General features: G+C 41.6%; 1 protein-coding gene across 1 annotated transcript in view; it reads left to right on the forward strand.

Moving 5' to 3' along the window:
- Window positions 1-17,362, forward strand: part of LOC148021959 (uncharacterized) — a 51,282-nt gene extending 33,920 nt beyond the window's left edge. Inside the window, exon 5 of the mRNA XM_087697499.1 lies at window positions 16,727-17,362. Coding sequence (XP_087553625.1) covers window positions 16,727-17,080 — 354 coding nt within the window. The 3' untranslated portion in view covers window positions 17,081-17,362. The remainder of the gene's footprint in view (window positions 1-16,726) is intronic.
- Window positions 17,363-19,264: the final 1,902 nt, after the last annotated feature.

Below are 19,264 nucleotides of genomic sequence, written 5' to 3' on the forward strand. Positions count from 1 at the left end.
CAAAGAATCAAGACCTATTTGGTAGCAACTCCCTAAGAAAAACCGGTTTTGCACACATTGCCAGAGAGCAGGCCATGTGGACGAGGAGTGTCACTCCAAGGTCCAACGTCTTCCACCTAAAAAGCCTCAGTAGATTGCTGTGACTTCACAGTCTAGTGGGGCTATGCCTTCCGTTGCTGCCCCATCTGCTCCTTCAGCCCCCACAGCGACTGCTGGATATGTGGCACACGGACAGCCTCAACGACCATCCTTCTCTACTCCTGAAAGATTAGCTGATTGGTTTGCAGGTACCGATCCCGTTGCACTTCATGCATCTATCTCACCTTTCTCCCCACCTCGTCAGGCGTTCCCTTGACAGAGCCGTGCTACTGGACGTACGCGATGGTGGCCACCTTCTTAGACTAGCATGCCTCTAGGTCCTTTCGGATATCCTAGGTCAGTCTAGCATTTATTTTTCGCACTCTTAGAGTCGGGCCCATAGGATTTTTGTCTCTACATTTTAAGTCTTCCACTGCATTTACTCACACACACATACACATTTGCATCTTTGCACTTGTTCCTTCAGTTAGCTTTTCATTTTTGTTTTGTTTTGTTTTTGGAGCATCTCACTATTGACCTTTGTGATTGTAGACTTTGATCTCCTTTGTAGGTTTTGTTTTCAGTATAGGGCTAACATGCAGGTTTGCCCAGTTCTACATGGGCTGGAGACTTGGGATGTGCACCGTTCCTTTATGGTTTTATCATCCTTGGAGTTTTGCTCTTCTACTAGCGTGGAGGCTTCCCCTTCCAAGGCGGATTGTGCAGCATCTCTCTTGATGCTATCATGGCGGTGACTTCTACCTAGCTCTTCCAGCTGGGATGCTTCCTCCTCCTCTTCATTCCTTATGGTTCTCGGCACCACACGAAGATCGACATCAGGCTTCTCTTCCTTCTTCGGCATCTACATCCAAGTTGAGAGGGGGTTCCTACTCTTCTTAGTATTCTACAGGCTTCAGCACTTTGTCTTCGACATCAGCTTCTCCCCCCTGTTGTACCTCACCCTTTGCATTGCATGATTTCATCATCTTTGTACTAGGGCGCTTGGGCAAGTGAATAATTTTTCCATGAGGGACACTGTCCAAGTGGCACCTGCTGCATGAGCATTCTTCAGTATGTAGCATACTTTGTATCTCATTGTGCAGAGCACCACTTGAGCGGATCCTAAGCTGTTTTCACCGGCGGTTGTTGTTACCACACCACCATCCTTCTTCATCACATGGATACCTCATCACCTACTTTTCCTTGTCATTGACACCCTGAGTGGATGGGCTAGCTTGTAGTGTTTTGTGATGTGTTGGGTATACCCTCCCTACTCCCGTCTTCTGGGTCACTATTCCTCAATCGACTGCATCCCATAAAATTTACCACACTTATTCAAAAAAAAAAAAAACACACACACACATACACATACACAAAAGTTCCATGTGTAGGGCTTGGTAGGCCACTGGGCAGTCGACGTGCACCCTTTGTCCGATGCCCTGTTCTCTCTGGGGTGACTACTTGGATTCCCTTGGGAAGATAACCATCGCCTGTGTAGACTTGGTAGGCTACTGGGCAGCTGACGTGCACCCTTTGTCCGATGCCTTGGCTGCTTTGGGGTGGGACGCCTTGGGGTACATCAACATCACAATGGCTGGCCTAACCTTTCGGCTTAGTTTTGGGCCTGAGAGGGGTTGTTGAGCTAAACTATGTATTACTTGCTAATTAGCCTCTTAAACAGCCCCAAAACACACTAAAAATGCTCTTTTAGAGTAAAACCCTAAAACGGGAAGCGGTTCGAGAAAGTTTAGTGGAAACCCTAAATTTTGGGGCGCCCTTCCACATCTATAAATAGACATGCTACCCCCATTCAGCTATCATCCTTGTTTGTAGGTTACACCAGTCCACACACCCTCTGCTACTGTTGGCGCCCAGTTTCCAGCCCGTTGCCCGCCTCCATTTGCTGTCCAGCCATCATCGACTGCAGCCACATCATCTTCAACCTGTCCATTGCTGTAGGTGACAGCTCTCAGCTGTTGGCGATTGCTTCAAACTGTCCCAGACTGCTGTTCAGCCTGCTGACCATCATCTCTAGGGTCAGCCAGCCTGCGTTTTCAGCATTGCAGGCCTTGACACTCTCAGACACTGTTTCAGCCTGCTGTTTACAGCAGACTGTGCGTAGTTTCTAGCCCCTGATCGGTGGTACACTGCTGGGTTTACCAGTTTCCAGCCTCTAGACTGTTGCGTTTTGGTGACCAGCCTGCTTGTCATTCACTATTCAGCACTCCTACACTTCGACTGGTGGTCACAGACTTGGGATCCGTCTTCGGTGGATGTCACACTCCGACATTGCTCTGCCCTTGAGCACATTGTACACTTTTACATTCATTCACTTCAGAGTTGTGTTCTCTCTCTCCCTTTTTCTGTTTGTGTTTGAGTTTTGAGTTTTGCATTTAGGGTTTGAGTTTTACCCTCTGTGTCTGTGTCCGTGTCTGTGTCTTTGTGTTTCTGTCGTGGTCGTACACTCTGTGTGTCCTCAGTGCAAACCCTAGCAGTCTTCTTAACATGCCCTTGATGGATTTCATGTCTAGTTTAGTCCTCTGATTTAATATGCACAAAAGCATCACAACCAAAGATACACAAATGGTCATATGAAGCAGGTTTGCTAGACCAAACCTCTTTAGGAATGCCATTTTTCAACGCACGATTAGGAGAGCAATTGCACACATGAATTGCAATTTTAAGAGCCTCCCCAAAACTGATGTGGGAAATTAGCTGTGAACAATATACATCTGACTCTCTCACAAAGTGTGTGATTATATCTTTCAGCCATGCCATTTGATGCAGGGTTGTAAAGGTTTGTCAACTCCCTCTTAATGCTATGCATCTCACAAAACCTTTTAAACTCATTAGAGATATACTCCCCCCCATTATCTGTTCTTATAGCTTTTAATTGAAGCCCTTTCTGTGTGATAACAAAGGTATGAAACATTTTAAAATCATCAAACACTTCCTTTTTACTCTTTAGTACATATACCCATGACTTTCTACTGAAATCATCAATAAAAGTGACAAAGTATTGTGCACCTCCATGTGAATTAACAGGCATAGTGGACATATTTGAATGTACTAAGTCAAGAGCCTTGGACTTCTTAACAACACCAGTGTAATAAAGAGACTTCACATGCTTTCCATATATGCAATCATTACAAAAGTCAAGTCCAGAGCCTTTTACATCAAATCTCCCTGAAGAGGAGAGAACTTGAAGACCTTTCTGGCTCATATGACCAAGTCTTTTGTGCCAAAGTTCCATTTGTGAATGAACTTCAGTCACAACTAAAAACTTGCCAGGTAATGCTTTATAATGCAAATAATACAAAGTCCCCTTTTTGCTGCCTTTAACAATCAACATAGAGCCCCTGTGGACCTTCCAAGATCCACCATCAAAGGTAGTAAAATACCCTCTTGCATCAAGCTGCCCAACTGATAGTAGACTTTTCTTTATGCCAGACACATATCTGACATCATGCAAAATCAGCTCTTGACCATTTTCAAGGGCCAAGTGAATGGTACCTACATCCTCTATTTCACATGCATAATTGTTGCCCAAGTAAGCCTTGCCTAGACAACTTGAAGCGTATTTAGAAAATGACTCCAAAGAGGGAGTGACATGAAAAGAGGTACCGTTGTCCACTATCCATGACTGAGACAGCCCACATCATGAGCTGAAAGTAAGGCATCAATTACCTCCTTTTTAGTGATGTGCTTATCACTCGCTGTTGCCATAATATTTGCATCATTACATGAGGTTGCAACAAGTATCTCTTGAGTGTCAGAGAGTTCTTTAATAACCAAACTAGATGCAACATTTGCTTTTGCAACTTCTTTTGAGGTAGAGCTATCATTATCTTTCTTGTCATCTTTCTTTTTCTTTCCTTGCTGTTTCTTATAGTAGTGACAATCGGGCTTTTTATGCCCTTTACGTCCACATTGATAGCAAGTGATATCCTATTGTTTGCCCTTGCTTTTACTCTTGCTTTTGCATTTATTTCTTGCATTACCCCTCTTTTTTTGACCTGCCTCTTAGATGATAAGCTGAACCACTGCTTTCTCCACTGGACTTTTTTCTAATCTCCTCATTGAGAATAGAGCCCCTAACACCATCAAAGGTTAAAGCAGGATTGTTGCTCAATGAAACAACCAAAGGCTTCTAGCTATCAGGCAAAGTCATCAACAAGAAAATGACCTTCAATTTATCATTGAAGGGCTGCAAACCAGAGTCCTGTAACTGGCTCAAAATCCATGTGAAAGCACTCAGATGCTCCGATGCGGGCTTAGACTCATCTAATTCCATGTTTACAAGCTTGCGCATAAGGTGAACTTGATTTATTGGAGTTGTATTTTCATAAGTGTCGATCAACTTTTTCCATATGGCATAAGTTGTATCAAGATGCTTAATGTCTGTAAGTACATCATCAAATACGACCATTTTAATGTATGCAATGGCCTTCTTGTTGAGTCTAGCCCAATCCTCATCTATCATAGCTGTAGGCTTGACTTCCAAAAGAGCATCATCACAATCCTTGAGAAACAAAATGCCTTGCATCTTGTCTTTCCACAAGTCAAAACCAGTGCCATCAAATCTCTTGATTTGAAGAAGGGATTTAGTATCACTGCTGCTTGAAACATTTGCAGCCATTGCTCAGCAATGTACCCAAGATTTATACTTGAATTTATAACAGCAAACAATGAGCTGAATGTTTGGTCAATATCAGCCCAAATTTTCAGGTAATGAGAGCAAGGTTTAGTCCAAGTACATGTAGAGCAGTGGGACCGATGACATTCAGCAGTATAACTGAAATTTCAGCATATACTCAAAGCATACATGATTGTTAGGTGACTCCCACTTCAGCAATATCACCAAAAGGGAGGAGGCATTTGAACATGGTAGAAGTGTCCAAATGTTGGCTGAGGTATAACAAATTGACCAATAGATCCACTAGTTAATGCCACAGAGGCCAGTTGTGGTAATAGCTAGTCCATACTTTGGAATGGTTGGGACGTTCTCCCATACTAGGGAAATACCGAAAGTGTGGAAAAGGGAGGAATGGCATTGATGAAGGTGGCATTGGAACATGTGTATTCCCATAGGGGGCCAATGGAGGAGGCACTTGAACATGGTAGAAGTGTCCAAATGTTGGCTGAGGTATAACGAATTGACCAATAGATCCACTAGTTAATGCCACAGAGGCCAATTTTGGTAATAGCTAGTCCATTCTTGGGAATGGTTGGGAGATTCTCCTAAACTAGGGAAATACCGAAAGTGTGGAAAAGGGAGGACGAGCCTTTGTCATAGATGTATCTATCTACACACTCGGCTGAGGGAAAGAAGTCTTGAAAGCTGTACAAAAATATGAGAAACCCCCGGTGTGGTATGAGAAGACACATGAGAGATGAACAAAACTTCTAGTGCGTGGTAACAACTTTTTCATTTTCTCACCTTGTTTTATATTCATGAAAAGACACCTATCTTCTTTAGGACTAATGAACCGGTATTTACTTTGAAAAGTTCCTTCATCATAAGAGTCACCTAAATCTTGCCCAAAGGAGGAAGTATTTGCAAAAGATTGAGAAGTAAATGATTGCCTATTTGGCACTAGAGTAGATGTGGGAGGTGAAGAAAGGCACTTGCACCACTAGGCTTGCACTTGCATCACCTAGCACTTGCACTTACACCACCTAGGCTTGCACCTTAAACTTTGCACTTGCACTACCTACCTAGGACTTGCACGATTTGTCACTCCCACACATAATCCCGTGCCCACTCCCACATACGTCAACTCTAAGGTCAACTTGACATGATTGTGATGCTTTGAGGAATTGTTGCACACATGCATATTGTTTGAACAAAAAAAAGCTTAATTTTGCATATCTCACTCTTGTATGCTCAAATGTGTGATCTCATAAGGTCTGGGGACTCTATGATAGTTTGATGTCTTTTTCGGCCATATTGGATCCTTGCGAAGCAAGTTGTGAGACCCACTCTCGTTTGTTTTTTGATGTGTTTGGCTTGGGAATCTGAAGTGGTGAAGAAGTGTTCGAACTCATCTTCCCTTCTATAGTTGTTACTTCTGAGAAGAGCCTTGATCAAGGGCCTATGTTTCTTCAAAGAGTACCTAGCTCTAATACCATGTAGAAATGCTCTAACATAGAAATACAACACAATTGTATGACAAACACGGATTGATAAAGAAACACAATTAGGGTTAGGGTAACTCAAAGACAATGAACATAGTGAATGTTAATGTATGAATGGTGAATATAATATGATGCTCAATGCAGCAAATACACTATGCATGAAGAATATTAAACCTTGAACTCCCGTGTCCAAGGATTGGGCTAGAGAGTTGGAAAGAGTGTTGTACTTTGATGGATCCATGTGATAGGTAGTCTCCAAAGGTGTTTGGTAGTAGTAGACATAGTAGTATGAAGCTAGGTTAGCGTCAAAGGGAAAAGGAAGGTGCAGAATAGCAAAATTGTGATGTTTTTGAGCTTGCATGCAGAGGGGGATGGGGAGGAAGGGAGTTTGAAACTAAACCTTTGATTTTTTTTCTTTAAAAAGGAAAAAAACAAAGATGAAATCAGTTGTTGTCGTCGGATCAAGCCGCTACCCCTCCTTGTGAAGTATTCAAAGGACATTGTTTTGGGTTGTTAAATTTGTATTTTAAAAAAAAAGGTTGATTGTTTTGAGAAAGAGATGGTCTCCCAAGCCAAGATAAGTTGGTTGACTCATATGGATATTCAAGTGATTGCTTGGTTGAAAAGAAATGTTTTCCTAGTTGATAGGCTCATTGTCTTGGTTGTATACTTGTACAAAAGTTCTTTTGCCTTCATAGGTGGATTTCTAGTTCTTGACTAAAACAACCCCCCAAAACACCCCCCCCCCCCCCCTCCCCCCCCCCCTCAAAACCCAAATGTTAGTGGTGGGAGCCGTTCACCAAGGGGCTAGTTTGACTGCGATGGAGACTAAGGACCGTTCTCAAATACAAGAGGTCTCTTCATAGGGAGGATGTTAGGCTAAGAGATGACAAGGGTGCTTGAGGGCTCTGGTTGTAAATCCCTTGGGTCTTGTCGAGGACTGGCCTAACCTTTACGAGCCTAGGATGGACTTCCTAGAAGGCCTTGATGCTAGGTAAGTGTGGATTGGTGGATCGTGTGCCATGAGAGTTGGACACGAGTCCCAAATTAAGGGATGGAATGTTGGGTTGGCATTGCACCTTGGAGAAGGTGCGGGATAAATATACATTGTTTGCAACTACTTTCAAGGATTGTTTGACAATGTCTTTGTGTTTGTGACAATAAATTATGTGAATGAATCTAGTGTTCTAAAGGGTTAATTAAAAAAGACAATTTTATATGTTGAATATAAATATGTTAGGATAATTAAATAATTAAAACACACTATTTAGAGAAACGAGAGAGCGAAACCTCGAGGTTCCGTCTTATGGAGGAGTGGTCTCAATGAGCCAAGAGTTTTCTAGAAGGTACTAGAATTAGGAAAAGGCCAGATGCTTGACTACTTAGTGTGTTGTCTTAGATATCGATCAATGCTGTTTTAGGGGAATAGGAGTTAAGACTATATTTAATAGGTAGAGGGGTATTGCCCTCCCCGTTTCTCACTCACTATGAACCAAGTGCAATGTTAATGTGCTTCGGTTTGAGTTGACTTGCGAATGCAATGGCTCAAAGGCCGATGCTAGATGAGCTATTAGATGACCTTAACTTACTCTAGGGACCCATATTTAGGTTGATCCTTATGGGTTATGGGCGGAACCTTCCATTGTGAAGTGGACTCGGGAGAGTCTAGGCAACAAACTCCATGTCATTCTAAGGAGTACCGGGCAACGTTGCTTTGAAAAGTTTCTCAATGGACCACTAAATCGTGTTGTTGAGGGCTTCATAGTCGGACACTTTACAAAAAACTTGATCAAGCTAATGATGTGGCAACTGGTGATGGCTCCAAAACAACAAAACAAGTATCTCCTAGTGAAACGAGCCTTCCTCCTCGGATAGGGTAGTAAATAACTTGATTAAGTACTAATTACAATAAGCATAAAATTCAAGTAAACTGAAAATGCACACTTTACTACTTTAACCTTGGACATTGGACACCATATCGACCCCAAAATTGGTGCCCCTTGCAGTATTTCTTTATCTTATATTGCAGATGGAAGGAGTACAATTTCCTTTGCTAATCCGAGTGCCTCTTACTATCAAAATTGACTAGTAAGCCTCCAAACCAATTTACTCCTTGGTTTACTAGGGGATTGGTCTTCACATTGCTCCTTGAAAGATAAATTCAGCCCCATATAATTTTGGTTGGCTGGCCTCTCCAATCTCCTTGAAATTCCTCAATTTCAACTGCTGGAATTCAAGTCTTAGCCCTCAATATTGAGCATGAATCTCGAGGTAGCTATCAAAACCCTAATTTTTGCTGTAAATTGGGGTTTACATCAGAGATCGATTGAAATCTCTTTCTTTGATGGTTTAAATTGTTGGAAAATATTAAGATAACTTAAGAGATGGCTGGGGAATGAGAGAGAATGTTGTAGAGAGAAATTTTAGAGTTTCATTGCAAGAAATACTGGAAAACTACTGCTATGTTGCTCAAACAGCCATGGAACTTGTCACCATCAGCTTAGGACCACCAGGACTGCTGCCTCCTCTTGTATGCTGTCAAATTGCACTAGAAGGAGCTTCGGCTGCTGCTCACCTATTTCTGTAAGGCTCCAAATTGCTATCACTTACTATAGGATTGGTCCATGGTGGCTGCAAATTACATTAGTAGGATCTCCTTGCTCTCTAATAGCCTCCTCTTTTACAATGGCTAGAATAGACTTCCATTAACCCCTAACGTTTTTTCCACTTGCATGGGTAAGTTTTGCCAAGTGGTAGCCTTCTAATTCCATTTTTCAACATTATCCAACTTATTAAATTAATTTTCAGAATATTAATTTAATAATTATTCTAGTGCTCAAAAAGTCAATTCACCAACCAAGAATTAAATTGGCTAGGCCAATTTGTCTTTGAAGTATCCCTGAGCAGTTATTGACCCTTAGACTAGCATTAATTAATTAATTAATTAATGCCTAGTCTCTAATGTTATCCATTGATATTAGTGGCCAATAAATTTGTCTAGGCCCAAATTTGACATTGGGTACCACCTAGTATCTCTTAGACATAACTTATTACAACTTTTGCCTTTGGCACCCCATGCATTCTCGGGGTCCTTGGCTTATTACATGAAATAATTGCCATATGCATCAAATGTGCTAAACAACCTTGCACATTTGATTAATATCTTAACCAAATGTTACCGGCAAGATTAAAGCATCTTAAAATTTCATTTCTCCGTGACACCTAGAAACTTTACCTCTAATCTTCATTTTCTTGCTATTTATGCCTCTTTCAACGTTTTTTTCAGATCCATTTTTTTCTCAGCCTTGGAAACCTTCTTGGACAGCTTCTCTTCTCTGTCATTGAAGTTCGAAGGCTTCTTATGTAGCAAGAAAGCATTGGTTGTACATGCCATCTCAATGAGTTGTAACATGTTGGTCATGGTGTTCTTAATACAAAAATCCCCGATTTCCTTGGGCAGCCCACAACAATATTTGTCAATTTGTCTCAAAAGGGGAGGGGGGGGGGGGGGGAAGCTCAATAAGAAATGATCGGCAATAATGCCTCCCAAAACTTCTTTCTTGCATTGTGATGCATCCAACTTGTTGCAAGCAGACATAATATCCACTTCAGCGGTACTCGTCAACCAATTAGAAGCAACTGATTGCTTGAATTGTACCCACGCTGACGGTGCTCTACCTTGCATCAAAAGTGTGGACCATCAATGTAATGCATTTCCTTTTAAAAATATGGTTGCCTTTTGGATCTTAGAGGATTCAGTGCAATTACCTCTAAAGTAGGCTGCATCAAACTATTGAATGAAAGTCAACACTTTCAATCTATCTTGTGCACTATTGATGGTCTCAAACTTCACCCCTTTACCACTCTCATTAGTCCTTTGTTTGCCCCTTTGGTATCAAATTCTAAAAAATTAGTGGTTGCAAAAAGGATGCATTTGCTACATTTGCATTATGAGCAGCACCATACAAAGCATTTGCATGATAAGCCTTCATTCCTCGAGTCCCATACACATTAGGAGGTGCAGATGCATTGCTATACATGCCAAATTGTGCCCTAGGCATCATGTCAAAATTGTAATACAAAGGGTTCTACATTCCACTTGCCGTACTTAGATACATCGGGCCTTGCATTCCATGCATTGATTGTTGCATACCATATGGATTTGTACCACATCCCAATATGCGGCCCTTGACTAGCCATTGCATCGAGTATAGTTCCACCACCAAAGTATCATGCATACCCTATATTAGCAGGCATGTCGTGTTGTCCAAAAACCGATGGACTGGCACTACCAAGATGGCCTTGCCTTTGCATATCTTGCCCCATTGGCACAAGTTGCTTTTGTTCATCACTAACATTTGGTGTATTCTAATGTTGCAATGGCTTTTCGTTGGGAGCTTCCTACTGCTCGGAAGCTCTAGAGGATGATATCTTCTTCTTGCCCTTGTAGTCTTTCTTCAAGGAGTTGAAGATATCAAGCTAAAACATGCTTTACTCCCATCAGTATCTAGCCCTAGGTGGCTTGGTTTCAGCTATCGCCTTGCTATTTGGAGGTCTTCATTTGCTGCACCATCATAGCACCTAATCTGCTTGCGTTTTCAGCGTCTGCTGCTAAGCAAGGCTGCTGCCACCTCTCCCACTGGGCGATTGCTGCAGTACTTGTGTTTTTCTGTCCAGCAAGCCGTCTACATCAGGAAACACCTCTTCTATTGTCGCCTAACAGTTTGTTGCCTTGGGTTGTCAGTTTTCAGCCTTCCTTTGGTAGTACACTACTGTGTTTATTAGATTTTAGCCTTTGACTGCTATGTTTTGGTGACTAGTGTGCTACCCTTTATTATTCAGCACTCTCTCATCTCTGACTAGTGGTTATTGCACTTGGGATCCATCTCCAGTGGACGTCACTCTCTGACATTGCATTGCTTCGCCCTTGGGCATTCTGTACACTCTTACATTTCTTTCACAACAGTAATTCACTTCAGAGTGTCTTTTCTTTGTATTTGTCTCTATGTTTTGAGTTTTGAGTTTTTGCATTTTGTGTTTTGCATTTTGCATTTTGCGTTTAGGGTTTGAGTTTTACTTGTCTTTGTCCAAGTCTTTGTGTTTTAGTCTTGGTCGTACATGCTGTGTTTTCCCAGTGTTTGCAAACCCTAGCATATCTTCACACTCAGAGCCGGTGCTCTTCTAAAGAGTATCCTATGGTGATTGTGGAGGCTAGTCTTTGTACGAGATTCACACATGACGTGATTCTGACCTCATAATGTCTCAGGCACCTTCTTCTTTGGATCATATGATATGCTCTGTCAGGTTTCTCCATCATTAGAGGCTCTGAGAAGGCATTATATTCTTGAGGAGGAGGTAGACATACCTTCAGATTACACTCCTCCAGTGAGTGCTACTATTCCGCTTGGACTGATTGGTGAGATTCTCCATCTTCCTCATCTTGGAGAGACCACGACATTCGGAGCATCTGGCGATCCATCTCCTTCATCACAATCAGGATTTGCATCAGGTTCGTATAACCCTTTTGAGTCATATGAGCTAACACCCTTTTCTATTTCTTCTTTTGGTGTGCAAGATCCGGATGGTTTCGAGTATGTTAACTTTAATAGGGGAGGATCTCGAAGCAGACATCCTTCATTAGGTATATCTCTACCATCTGTTTCACTTGAGCACGTAAACCACACTTCTCAACTCCCTCCCATCCCATCGTTATCTTCTCCACATTCTGATCTACTCACTTCTTCATTCCAACATCTTGGATTACATTCCACTTTCACTCAAAGTCCACCAGGGTTTGGATCTTCATCTTTGCTCCTAACACTCTCTTTCTTCATTCCACCATCTACCTACTCTCCAATCACTCCACCTCTTCATACATCGTTAAGGGAAAAGCTACCCTTTAACATTGTATCTTCCACATAGCTCCACTTTACCACATCCTTCCACTTTGGGATGGTTGTGATGAGAATTCCCCTCACTGCCCTCGGACACTCACAAACCCCCCACACGACCTTTTAAACACAGGGATCTCCATTCTTTGCTTATGGACAGTCGTCCCACATTCCTTGGGTCACTTCTACGTAAGAATTTTCATATTCTACTCCTCGTATCCCTCTCTCTCTACAATGGGCTCCTTAGGTGGTTACCATATCCATCCCTAGTTTGCCCATGTCCACATTTGGATCTACTATGCACATTTCTCATATGCATGGTGGGCACTTTAAGATTCCTTCCAAAGTGTACTCTGCTCCCCACCCTATCCTTCCTATTCACTCTACCCCCATTACATGCCTTCTTCATCTTCTAGTACTACCACCCCTGTTGCAACAACCAAGAATGCCTTCATGAATAAGATACATTTTAATGGATTAAATCTCACAACTTGGTCAAACTTCATGCAACAAGTGCTTGAATCTTAGGGACTTTGGGATGCCATTGTTGGTATTGAAGCCTATGCTGGACCCTCAATTAGCTCACCTTGATCACATCCGTCAATGGAGAGCCAACAATGCCACAGTCAATGTTGAGTTACTGCAGGGATTGCTTACTGATTTTAGCTCTTAGTTGTAGCATTTTCCTCTCGTATCTGAGCGTTGGAGTCATCTCATTGACCGCTATACTTGATGTATTAATCTCGATTTTGAGCTTCAAGAGTTTTCCATTAAAAAAGGGGACGATTTGAAAGTCAAGTTGGCCGAATATTGGCGGTTACTTGTTGCATTTGCTACTTTTGACTCCTCGAAGTCAGGTTATGTTTTTCTTGAACAACTTGCCATACAAATATTTCATTTTATCTAACACATTGTCACACTTTCTAGATTACTGACCTTCTACGAGTTAGAGTGCTATTTCTTGTGTTATGTGAGGTTGCACGATCAAGTCTATAAGAAGTCCTCCAAATACATCCATTCAGAGGGGCAAGGGTTGATTGCCTCTTCTTTGGAAGGAAAAACCAATAATGGTAAGAACTTGCAAGATGCGAAGGCAAGCCAAAACAAGGGTGATATAACTTTCTCCGACGGAACCAAAAAACACGACCCTTTTGGCAAAAAATTTCTAAGAAAAATAGGTTTTGCAAACATGAACGAGAGTGTCGCATAAAGGCCTAGGGTCTTTCTCCTAGAAAATCACAATAGACTTTTGCGAAGATTGCCTCCACTCCGACTATCCAATCCAATGGGGCTACGCCTCTTGTTGCTGCATTATTTGCCCCATCTATCCCAATGGCTACTGGATATGTGGCGTGTGGATAGTCTCAATAGCTTATCTTCTTCACTACTATTGAAGGATTAGTTGATTGGTTTGCTAATGGCTCACCTATTGCACTTAAGGTAGCTATTCCTAGGACATATATTACATCTTCTAGGGTCACTTCCACACCTCATCGTATGCGATGATGGCCATACACTTAGCCTTTTCCTTTTTAGACAGATTAGACCACCATCCTTCTTTCCATGATTCTTTATCACCTTTCCCTTGCCATCGACATCCTTGAGTGGTTGGATTAGCTTGTATTGTTTTGTGATGTGTTGGGTGTACCATTCCTATTCCCATTCTTTGGGTCACTGTTACTTATCTGCCGCTATCCCTAAAATTAACTTTTCACCACCCAAAAGAAAAAGAAAATGAAAAAGAAAAGTTCAATGTGATTCCATCCGCCTTTGTAGGGCTTGGTAGGCCACTGTGTAGTCGATAAGCTCCCTTTGTCCGATGCCCTATTCTCTCTTGGGTGATTACTTAAACTCCCTTGGTAAGATAATCATTGTCTCTGTAGTCTTGGTAGTCTATTGGGCACCTGATGTGCACCCTTTGTCCAGTGCCTTGGCTGCTTTGGGATGGGATGCGATGCCTTGGGGTAAACATTGCAAGCCTTCCCTTTTAAGCTCAATTTTGGGCCTAAGAGGGGGTGTTGAGCTAAAACATGCTTTACAATTGATTAGCATTTTTTAATACCCCTAAAATATGCTTAATTAATGAAAAATGCAAATTTGGTATGCGGTTCGAGAGAGTTTCAGTGGTCCCCCAAAGACCTAATTTTTTGGGGTACCCTTTGACATCTATAAATAGATAGGTTTCCCACCATTCAGCTCCATCCTTTTGTGCAGGTTTCTCACCCTACCGTGCAAATTTCAGCCATCATCAACTGCAGCCCATCACTATCCAGCCCCAAGCGGCTTGGTTTCATCCATTGCCTTGCTGTTTGGAGGTCTCCATCTGCTATGTCATCATACCACCTGATTAGCTTGCGTTTTTCAGTATATGCTACTAGGTGACAGGCTGCTGCCATCTCTACCACCAGGTGATTGCTGCAGTACTTGCGTTTTTGCTGTCTAGCAAGCCGTCTACTCTGCGTTTACTAGATTTCAGCCTTCGACTGCTGTGTTTTGGTGCCTAGTCTGCTGCTCTTCATTATTCAGCACTCTCTTATCTCAGATTAGTGGTAATTGCACTTGGGATCTGTTTCCGGTGGATGTCACTCTTCGATATTGCATTGCTTTGCCCTTTGGGCATTTTGTACACTCTTACATTCATTTCACAGCATTCATTCACTTTAGAGTTTCTTCTCTGTGTTTGAGTTTTGAGTTTTTGTGTTTTGTGTTTTGCATTTATGGTTTGAGTTTTGCTTGTCTTTGTTCGAGTCTTTGTGTTTCAGCCTTGGCCATACATGTTGTGTTTTCTCAGTGCAAACCCTAGCATATCTTCATAGAAGAGACATGTGAACTAAGGATCCTAGCTATTGTCCTCAATCGAGCCTCAAACCGGTCATTGTATTCTTCATCTCCTTGCTGGTCATTAGCATTTTGTGACCTTGAGGGACCTGCTTCTTGCTCTAAACCCGCACTCTCTCCTTGCTGCCCATGCTGTGTGCCTATTGCAAGATTAGGCATTGCATTTTCCGTATTGCTTTTTGTACCGTTAGAATGTGAAGCATCATCATGACTTGAACCACTGTATGATGACAGCTTACTGTAATGCACTCAGCTGATCACAATTTCAGCAAGAATGCAAATTCTTTGGGTAGCCCTTGTATGGTCACTTGTTCTCATTTTGGCTAACTGGTATGAGAGGTTGAGTGCTACTTGATATTACATACTTACAGAATTAAGGCTCATCTCTAACTGGTATGGAGGCACTTCTTTGTAGTCTATTTGTGTGGTTTACTAGGTCAACTCCCATGTTCTTGACAGCAACATCTCAATCAATTTCTTCCTGCAACCTCAAGGAGTCAACCGGTTCTATCAGCCATCTTGATCTCCTGCGACTCACAGAATTGGTACTGTACATTCATGTGTCACCTCTTCTGGGTGATGACTAGTAAGGGCATTAATGTTGCAGTCAAGGTGAGCTAAATGCTTTGAATCTTATGCTACAGTTGGGAGTGGCAGAGGCCAGCCCTTGTTTTTATGCTTTATTGATGATTGCTTCTGGCATTATCTCAAAAACCTGATGAATCACAAGGAGTGCCTTGTTTTCTGCAGTTCGATATACAAGAAGCTGAACTTAACACTATACTCTCTCTTTGATATCTATAAGCTTAGTAGTTCATGCATGTAATGTGTAAGTGTGTAGAAATGTTTAGCATTGCTTCAATTACGGGTTCGACAATGGGGGGTGGATCCCTTATAGCTGTGCATGCATCACATTAACAACAAGCTGGTTAATCCATTGGTTTAAGTGTCTCATTGGAGAATGACAGAGGTGCTAGTAAAACCTTGTGGCTCTATGTCCAACCTGAACAGCAAGCTGGTATTGGATGGAACAAATTGCAAAATATATGTAGACTAAAGAGAATGCCAGTCAAGGGCATGTGTGTTACTTCTTTTCATTACATAATTATAGCATTAAGGCTCATTTCTAACTGGTATGCTAGGTACTTCTTTGCTGTTTACTTGTGGTGTATGAGGTTAGTTCCTATGTTCTTGAAAGCAACATCTCAATCAAGTTCCCCTGTGACCTCAGCTGGCTGTATCAAACCATGTTGATCTCCTGTGATGGGCAAAATTGATTTGTGTACATTCTTGAGTCGTCTCTTCTGTGTGATTACTAGTAAGGACATTAATGTTGCAGCCAAATGCTTTGAATATTGTGCTACTGCTGCGATGGTCCGAGGTCAGTTCTAGTTTTTATGCTTCACTGCTACTTAGTCCTGATGAATCAGGAGTGCCTTAGCCCTAGTTTTTACACTTCACTGCTACATAATCCTGATGAATCAGGAGTGCCTCGTTTTCTTTTATATAAGAAGCTGAAGTTAACACCCTTGTTTCTTTCTGGCATACAAATTTCAAAAGCTTCTTTGTTCATGCAGTATGAATGTAGAAAAGCCTAACTTGCGATGGTGTAACAATGTAGAAGCCTTTTTAAGGAATGAGTAGTCTTGGCAATGTCTTTCATGTGTTTGCTCTCATAGTCTACTTTTCATAGAGAGATCTAATTCTTAAGATGATTGATTACACATGTTGCTGATGTCTTTCTGTAGAGTCTCATTCATATTTTGTACATTGACTAGCAGATATCCACCTTGAGAAAACAGATTGAACAATTGAGGCTGTCATTGGAGGAGTCCAATGGTAAGCTGCGTTCTAAAGAAGAAATGGCTACAGCTGCCATTGCTGCTCAAAAGGCAGCTGAACGATCACTTCGAATTGCAGATGAGCGTGCTGTCGAATTGAGAGAGCGGATTGAAGAATTGACAAGCCAGTTTGATGCACTTGAGAGCAGAGGTGACAGTGGGATTGCCACAGGACTATTTAATATGTGCTGGCCATACCAGTGGTTTAGAGGTACACCGCTGTTTCTACAGCGCAGTAGTACACCACCTCATCCTGAAGCTGAAATGGAGCAGCTTTTGGAGCCACTTGTGTAATGCCCAATGCCATAATGTGTTATTTTATTTGGTTCCTATGGTGCATTTGCAGGGACTGAACATAATCATGACACTTCAAGCTACCCGGTTGGGTTACAGCCACCATTATTCATCTAAAATAGCATTTTACTTGTGAAAGGAATAGGCCTTATTCCTGTGAATCTGTAGTTTCTATCATTCCTCAAATTTCAAAGGTGCTGCTTAGCAGGTTGGCTATTGTTTGTACTGTAGCCATGCTATTTACGAATCAAGTTTGTACAAGAGCCAGAGGTGTTAAATTAACTTGGGCCTTATACACAGCTTGCTGTGCTCATTGTATTGGCTGAAAGTGTGTATTGACAGGTCTGGTCTCAATAGTTAACAGCCTTGTGTATTTCAAACTCATAAGGGGGACTGTTTACAAGTCCCTTGTGAGAATCATCAGGCTCTAGGTTAAGCGCCTCTTGTTTTTGTTATCTGTTGACTCTCAAAGGGGCTGTTCTAAAGTGATCTATGCATGCATCACTTCCAGAACTGCACTTGGTAGGTGATCTGATGTTCGCTAGGATGACTCAGTGTCGGCTTGGCCTGGCATGGGAAGGGGGTGGGATACATTAACTTCTTTTAGAGCTAAATTGGCCTACAAGAAATATCACTATACGATAAAGTCCTTGTCTTGAAGATCATGTAAAAATTGAAAGGAAACTAAATCTTTGAGGGCTATAAAATTTTGAGAGAGCAAAGTCTATGCCTTGAGGATCATGTGGAAATATGAAAAGAGAACAACGGCCGTATGTTGATGATCATGTAGAAATTGAAAGAAAAAGCATTATTTATTAAAAGAGAATATTGCCAGTGGAATTGTTGTCCAAGTGGGTGGGTATGTACATGGGTACATGAGTTTAAACCTTGGATAAACCCTTGAGGCATTTTTCAAAGCTCAAGTCTTCTTGAAAAGAAGAAAAAGAAAAAAGGAATAGTAGAGAAATTGTTAAAGAAGAATGATTTTGTTTGTTCATGAAATGAGAGATGAAAGAGTCCATAAATACAAAGTAAATTGGAGGTTTGAGAACTGATGTGATCCTTTCTCTTCATCAATGGTCTCGAGCTAGATTATCTAGATTGAATTATCAATGTTTTGGTTTTTAGACACATTTGTGAGAAATGGCATACATATTTGTCACTTGGTTTTGAAAAAATGCAGTTGAAAATTTTGCACAATATACAAAGGAATCTCTTGTATTGTCTTGGGTTTGAGCTATTTTTACTTGATGTGGGTGTGGTGGTTTGTGTGGAGAGAGAGAGAGAGGTATATTTACGTCTCCAAAAAGCCAAAATGGCCTGAGACTAAGAAATGAGTACATCTAACCATGTTGTCTCAACTCTAGAACAACAATGGACGAACTAACTATGATGATTGCAAGTATAGGCTACCACTATGTTACAAAATGATCTTGCAATGATTCTTCAATTGACTTGCAAGATCCCACCTTGATCAATACGACTCTCTAGAAACAATATACCCTCCTTGAAGTAAGAATACTCATTTATGATGCTAAATAATGATGGCTCGAATTTGTTGAAGATAAGGATGTTGGGCACAATGGTGGGGTGGTGGGTGCCATGGTCTTTGGAGTGTGGCTACGTGGTTTGTTGTGACCCCTGCGACTCATGGATAGTTTGGCAGTGTTGCTATAGTGGTAGGATCTAGTAAAGTTGGTGTTGAAATAATTTTAAGGACTTGTTGGCTCATTAGCTCCACCCATCTTTGTTCTGCTCAAAAGCTTCTCTCTATATGTTCGGAGCTCCAATAAGAACTATCCTAGGTATCTTTGATCCTCAAACCTCTTTAAGGCAACAAAATCTTCCTTTTATATTATAAAACACGGTTTATCTAGAAATAAAGTGCTCCTGAGACCACCTCTTGGTGGCATAATAGGTAGATGCATGCATCCTTAGATGTGTATATACCATCCCATCTCAATCATGATTTGGTGCGACGATGTCTATATCTATCCAATACCCACTACATATCTCATGGGAGAGGTGGACGTCCATATAGGTTGGCCTAACAATGAATCCCTTTGTTGACACAGGTAAGAAATGGCACCAATACTATGCCATCTTCGTACCAATGGTCTCTAGGGGGTGGGTATCCACATACGTTGGCCTAACAATGAATCCCTTTGTTGACACATGTAAGAA

The sequence above is a fragment of the Lygodium microphyllum genome, chromosome 17 (genome assembly GCF_053477565.2).
Source record: "Lygodium microphyllum isolate KBCC chromosome 17, Lygodium_microphyllum_v1.1.10, whole genome shotgun sequence".
NCBI lineage: Eukaryota > Viridiplantae > Streptophyta > Polypodiopsida > Schizaeales > Lygodiaceae > Lygodium > Lygodium microphyllum.